This window comes from Pongo pygmaeus, chromosome 3 (assembly GCF_028885625.2).
Source record: "Pongo pygmaeus isolate AG05252 chromosome 3, NHGRI_mPonPyg2-v2.0_pri, whole genome shotgun sequence".
NCBI classification, from domain to species: Eukaryota; Metazoa; Chordata; class Mammalia; order Primates; family Hominidae; genus Pongo; species Pongo pygmaeus.
Window position 1 is genome coordinate 167,837,127 of NC_072376.2, and position 7,580 is coordinate 167,844,706.

Here is a 7,580-nt window from a genome sequence, read left to right on the forward strand (position 1 = left end):
GTACGTAGAGTCATCCTACTTTGAATGTTAGAAAAGTAAATGATATCAAAGTAATTTCTCATTCATTTTCAAAATACTGAAAATATTTGGAACTGGTTACTTTAAATGTATTTATGTCTTCCTGGAACAGATCACTTTGTTGATCTTATGGTACCATTCATAAAAAGGTTATAAAATTAGTTTAATTAGAGTTTTATAATGCTGGAAATTAAACCTATATTTAACTGATTTTCATTTTTCCTTTTTTTTTGTTTTTTCCTGAACTAGGTCCTTTCTGATGTTGCTTGAGCTTACTCTCCTGCAGTTGATCTCATTCCTGTTGGCTAAACATTAAGTCCCATGACAACATTAAGTTAATGCACCTATGGTATAGGCATCATTTATAGTACCAGGACAGTATTATAGAAAAAAACTTACTTGTACATTAGATGACCTAATTTTTTTTCTTCCATTCCTAGAAACACCATAATGTTTCTAAATAATGATTTTATAGTCATTGTCACACCCTTGGCTTATTTTACACTAAAGAACATAGTTGAGTTTTTGGAAGGTACAGGATTTAAAAATTTGGTCTGTAATATATACACACACATATAAATGTCGCAGTTAATGAAACAGGAAATTATTGATGCATAAGATGAATGTTTATTGTGAAACAGCAGTATTTCAAATATTTTTTAATAATTTGGTTTAATTGGATATTTTTCTGTACTATAAGTTGATAATGGTTTTTTGAAGTTTATTTAATAAAGGTAATTCATTTTAGTGTTTTATCATACCAGTAGGACTTTTAATGTTAAATCAGTATGTTGAGTTAGATAAATGTTTATATTAGTATTTAAATAATGAAATATTGGCCAGCTAGTTTATACCAAATGTTTTTGCAGTCCAGGGTGAATGTTTCTGCTGGTTTGATGCCTAATACAGCTTCAAAGAAAAAAAAAGCAAATATGAATTCACTGTTTTTTATCTTTTCTTCATGTACTACCCCTTAGAACCAAATTTAAAAGAAGCTCCTTTGTAGAGCAAGAGAAATGAGACATTCTTTTTTTCTATAATCAGAACTCCAAGAAATAGTAGATATCCAAGAATTCATTCTGGTAAGATCTCTGAAACATTGTGTGAGTAAAGGAAAGGTAATACTGACAAAACTCTCAGGATTTGCAGTGCAGTGAATGCTGAAATAATCTTTAACCAGCAATATAGTATCATCAAGATTTCCAATGTTAGAACATTATGTTAAAATGTGATTATTGTTTAATGCTTTGTCTCTTTAAATTAAATTTGTGTCCATAAAGATGTACAGCATAATTGTTCATGTATTTATTTACAGACTACAATTTCCGTCGCAGCTCAATAAATAGTCTTTCCCCTGTTAGTGCTACCCTCTCTTCTGGGACTCCCAGCGTGCTTCCTTATACTTCAAGGCCTTATTCTTATCCAGGCTATCCCTTGTCACCAACAATATCACTTCCTAGTGGCAGCCATGTTGGACAGCGACTATATATCTCCAATCAGGCCTCATTCTTCTGAAGAAAATACTAACATTAGTATGAAAATTTGTGTAAATTTGTAGTATGAAAACTTGCAAATTAAAATACTGTTTTATTTTAGAATCGGGTTTGCACATTTGGTTTTAAAAAGATATTTATTCCAAAGTACTAAACGTCAGCTATAATTCAGAATAACATGGAGTTGTAGAATTTATAAAAATGCAAAGTTTAAAAAGTTATTCAGTGGTTCTCTTGATAAAGGTACAGCAAACTACTATTCTTTTTAAACTTTTAGGATTTTCTTCTACTTCCTCAGTGGGCAATAGAACCTAGTCATTTATGTTAATTTTTTGCATAATTTTACTTAGTAGTATTTCACAAATATTAAAGCACTTGAAGACAATGGTTATAGTAGATTTGATTACCAAGGATCACTATCTGTACTGGAGATTAGAACAATTATATGACCAGAAGCATCTAACCATTATGTAGAAAGAAATGATGAGACAAAAAGATTAAGATACAAATTCTGTGCAGTACTAAAGAAAAAGCAGTCTACCATTGTGGTCCTTGAAAATAACTATAGATATTTTCGTTATTTGTTAGACACAAATTATAATTTTGCTGTTAATGTATTTAAGCATTTTATAGTTATGCTTCATTTGTGTTTTTGATATTCTTTGTATTGTTAATAACAAGTGTTATGGGTTTTTAATGTTGAAATCATGTGTTAATTTTTGTACTTGAATTCAAATTTTTTGACATTAAATATGTGATGCTTCTATTGTGTGTTTTCTTTTTATTAGAATGACAAAACCTTTAGTTCTCACAATCACTTTGAGCTTTTCTTGAGAACAATTTCACTTCCTAGTTACACCGTCATAGGCTCAGTGCTTTTATGAGACTCAAGTGAAGGATGTTGAAGAAAGAAAATTGTTTTTATATACCCAAAAGAATATAAATCATTCTATAAAGACACATGCGCACGTATGTTTATTGCCGTACTATTTACAATAGCAAATACATGAAACCAATCCAAATGTCCATTAATGATAGACTGGATAAAGAAAATGTGGTACATATACACCATGGAATACTGTGCAGCCATAAAAAGGAATGAGATCATGTCTTTTGAAGGGACATGGATGAGGCTGGAGGCCATCATCCTCAGCAGACTAACACAGGAACAGGAAACCACCACATGTGCTTACTCATAAGTGGGAGCTGAACATTGAGAACACATGGTCACAAAGAGGGAAACAACACACACCAGGGCCTTTTTGGGGCTGGGGGTGAGGGGAGGGAATTTAGCAGACAGGTCAATAGGTGCAGCAAACCACATATGTATATCTATGTAACCTGCATGTTCTGCACATGTATCCCATTTTTTTTGGAAGAAATATAAATTGTTTTGTAAAATAGTAACAAAAATTATTTTGAGGGACTAATAGAAATACTTTAATAGACCCACTGAAGTTTCTGCCTTTCAGTTATGAATAATTAATGAATTCAAGTCATTTTGACTTCAATATTTTAGTATACATTTATAATGATTGCTAGTGATAGTTTTATAATTGATGTCTGAGAAATCTTTCAGATAGCAAACATTACCTTTTTTTTATCAACTCATTGTGCAGCTGTATGGGACATAGCATTTGTAAACAATTTGAAATAGTTGCAAATTTTTTTTTCTCAAGTTTCAAGCAGAAGTTACATGGAAATTTATCTCAGTTTTTTCAACCTTTAAATAATGTGCATTCCATATAAATCATGTGCAATACTTACCTTCCAGTTTACTGCCTTAGATTTTCTAATTTAAATGAGCATAGATACAGTGCTTAACAAATACTATTTTTCTCCTTACTCAACTGTTGAATTGCATAGATTTTGCTCTTTAATTGCCAGGTGTATGTGGGGCTCACAGGTGCATATCACTCAGCAAGCATACAGTGAGTATTTCGTTGGTGATTGTGGTAATACCTTTGGAATACAGAGGTTACTGAGACTGAGCCAGAAGAAAAAGAGACACTTAGTTTTTCATAGAAATGTTTGAAATAGCCCATCATCATAATTGCAAGTTTCCACATAGCTTTTTCACTTTCAATAAAAATCAAACAATTGAGCTTACCAACCACACATTGTATTTGGAGATCCATGGTGATTGGATGAGAAGCATATAAGCTGTGTTAGTCAAATCCCACTCCATTAAGTAACAGCTCTTTGAACTTGGACACAGTTTTTAATCTTAGCCATACTTTTCACTTCTGTAAAGTCATAGTACACATAGGTAAAAAACCTAGCAAATGGAAGACACTCAGGTGGTGGGTGGTATTATATGGGTATAGTTATATGAAGTGCATAGTACTTTGTAGTTTTTCATCCCTACTCCCTTTAACTGGAAATATAGAAATTAGCACATTCATGTCAAACACTGTCCCTTTCTGTGATGTTCTGGATGAGCAGTTAATCTTGTTTATACTGAATAAAATTTTATTTGAGTTGTGAACATAGCTACTAATTATTTGCTGCTGTAATTCTTGCAGAATAAGCTGTATAAGGCATTTGCTTCAAATGAGGGTTTCCTTAGATGATCACAAACTATTGATAAGTCTTAGCCATGTGATGTATCTCATTGGTCAGGGAAACTTCTAAAGACAGACTTCAAATTTTGTGTGCAACATTACGCAAAGAACCATGGCTGAAATGTGGAAGTTTATGACCTATTATGATGGAGCTAGGACCTGTCCTGCTTAAAATCCCTTGTAAGCAGAAAGATCAGAAGGTATGCAGAAAGTTTAATTAACCCTATCTTTCTTCCCTAGTTTGTTTTGTAATGTTAGAGAGGGAAAGACTTTTTATGACTTAAAATGTAGAAACCATAATAGAAAAGGTTGCTAAGTTCATTTTAAAAAGAAGTCTGCATGGCAAGGAAGTAACATAGGTAGGTCAAAAGACAATAAATGACTCCATCTCAAAAAAAATGATAAATGATACTTGCATGTTGTTTTACAAAGGGCTAATCTCTAATATTTCTAGATATCAGAAAAAGTAACCACCCATGAAAAAAATGGATGAAATGTCTGAATAGGCAGATGACAAATGGCTCCCAAACCTATTAAAAAGATGGCTTATGTCATTATAGGAAAGGCAGATTAAAAGTTCAGATTGGCAGAAATTCATAGTTTGATAAACTTTTGGCAAGCCTGTAAATATTCTCATACATTGTCATTGGGATTAAAAATTGGTATTTATATAAGAAGTAACTTGGCAGCTATTGTCCAAAATTACATACAGACATTTTGATCCAGCAGTTCTACTTCTGGGGTATACTTGGATGTGTGTATGTGAAATGATATATGTGTAAAGGTATCCATCATTAGAGGACGGATTAAGAATACATTTATCAGTACATACTAAGAAGCTATACAAAAGAGAATGACTATTCTTGATACAGGAAGAGAGAACGTTAAGTGAAAAGAGCAAGGCTTATTTAGGAATGTATGTATAATACAGTGTTCTATGCTTTGGTAAAGAGGAAAAGAACATTTGTATGTGCTTATAGGTGCATACAGAACTCCAGAAGGATATGCAAAAAAAAGAATTATGAGAGAAGTGGATAGGATCACAGTGTGACATCTCTCACTTGCAGACACTGTAATGAATGATAAATAATTTTAAGTAAAAAGACACATAATTGTTCTCAGAAACAAAAGAGCTCTAGTGAACAGTAATCTGAACAAAAACACATTAGGAAAAGCTGCACTGGATCTCTTTACTGAGTGACCAGAAGTTGGTGGATTTTGAGTAGAAACCCAGGGCAAAAGCTCTGCAGATGATAAACAGCACTGCAAACAGCTGTGAACTTCACTGCTTTTGACTCAGTGGGTCCCAATATACTTGAAATGTCTTTCACTAATTATGATGTCTGTGGATATGAAGCACGTTCAGTCTGGTAGGAAAATCACAGTGAGGGCCTGTAGGATTTGATGCAAAGCTGTGTTCTCTTAGGCAAAGAACTAGTCTGCTTTTGAGAAATAACTCTTAGCCAGTTATTAAGCTGTAATAGATACTGACTATGGGATACCCATCATGAATTGGGTGTTATTTGATCACGAAATTCATGAAGTTGAGCATGTTCAACAGCACTGCTACAAAGTGGAATACGGTGACAGTCTAGAGGCTTCTTCCTGCCATACTACCATCACTTGGCCTGTTATATCATGGAATGTACCTAAGATCAGTTGGCTGAGGGAGAAAACTTTGGAACCTAGTATCCTAAGGATAATGGAAGTCACCAAAAACAAATATCTTTACACATCCTGTACAAACTATATAGAAAAATAATAAAAAGCAAATGAAACCACACATGTTCCACACCTTCAGCATAACCAGAGAACACAACTTTTCAAATTATCTGTTAATAAAAATAAATATATATGGACATCAAGTTCCAGCAATTATGTTTTTAGCTGTTGCCACAAGCCTTTGGAGAAGAAGGGGTGTTTTGAGGGGCTGGAAAACTACACAAGAGAGAACAAGAGTGCAGAGGGCCTAAAGGTGAGCTAACAATGTCCATCCCAGGTATGAAAATACTGTAAGAGTACCCTGGTATATAAAAGTACTGACTAATGGAGAATGACTTAAAATCACGTAGACGAGATGGCAGTTTTGGAAAGGCATTACTTCTGGGAGAAAAGAGTTAAAAAGAACTGGGAGGTACCCTTTTGTTGTGGATGATGAAAGGGAAAAAAGCAAAGGGGAAATTCAGAATCCTGCAAGACAAAGAGAACCAAAAGAGTGTGGGTGACATCAGCAAGATGGCAGAATAGGAATCCCTAGACCTTTCTTCCCTTACGGAAATGTGGATTTAGTAATATGTGGACCAAATTGAAGCCCAATAGGAAGATTTGTGGCACTATCACCAGAGCCCCTACCCCCAGCATGGCGAGGCTGAATTGGGAGGAAATTTACAACTCCTGTTTTCTTCCTGGAGAGGGAAAAGAGTAGAATGTAGGTCCAACATTTTCTGACTTTCAGATTTACCAGAGGGGCCAGTATTTATCATGCTTGAATCCAAACACTGAAAGGAATATGGCCTACCCTGTGGGCAGGGGTTGCGGGGGGTGCTCTCCAAAAACAAAATACACCAAAGTCTGTGATACCACAGAAACTAGGTGGAGCTTGAGCACTACGGCTTTTTATAGCACCAGAGTTGCCACAGTATGGCAGAAAGACATCAAGGTAGAACTGGCAAATCTCTTCAATTAGGAGATTACACACACGAGACCAGAGAGGGCACATTTTCAGAAAAGGCTTGAGATATCTTCAGAATTTCTAGCTGGACTGAGTGAAGAAAGTTCTTTTATGAAACTAGATCATAAAATTTGGGAGAGGTGGCTGATTCTTCAAGCGGCAAAATCCCAGTAAAAAATAACGAGACATACAAAGAAACATGACACATTTAAATGAATAAATATCCAGAAACCAACCCTCAATAAATGTAGAAATATTAATTACCAAAGAAGTAAAAATTACCATTATAAGGATGTTCAGTGAATTAAAAGCACAAATAGACAACTAAATGAAATCAGGAAAACTATAAAAAACAAAATGAAAATATCGACAAAGAGAAACTATGAAGAACCAAACAAATTTTTGGACTGAAAAATACAATAGCTGAATTGAAAAATTCACTAGAAGGAATCTACAGCAGACTTAACCAATCACAAGAAATCATCAGCAAATTCTCAAGACAGGACTTTTGAGATTACTAAAGCAAAGAATCAAAAAGAAAATGACAGGATAAAAGTGAAATGGTAGAAACATATATTTCATGTAATTAGGAATATAAAAAGAGTAGGGATGGCTATACTTAGAAAATGTAGACTTTAAGAAAAAACTGTCAGAGACAAAGATGGATTATATATATATGTATGACTAAAAGGGTCAATTCATCATAAAAATAACATATGCATCTGACATTAAAGCTGTCAAATATATGAGGAAAATACAGAACTGAAGAGAGAAATAGATAGCAACACAGTGGTTTTAGGATACTTCAATACTCCACTTTCAGTTGTAGACAAA

General features: G+C 33.9%; 1 protein-coding gene across 10 annotated transcripts in view; it reads left to right on the top strand.

The window, feature by feature from the left end:
- Positions 1–2,275, top strand: part of RBM46 (RNA binding motif protein 46) — a 49,796-nt gene extending 47,521 nt beyond the window's left edge. For 5 of the 10 annotated variants that reach the window (XM_054485332.1, XM_054485324.1, XM_054485333.1 and 2 more), the window contains one exon: positions 268–2,275. In XM_054485332.1, coding sequence (XP_054341307.1) covers positions 268–278 — 11 coding nt within the window. In that variant the 3' untranslated portion in view covers positions 279–2,275. The remainder of the gene's footprint in view (positions 1–267) is intronic. The other 5 variants (XM_054485313.1, XM_054485318.1, XM_054485316.1 and 2 more) reach the window with 1 other exon arrangement.
- Positions 2,276–7,580: the final 5,305 nt, after the last annotated feature.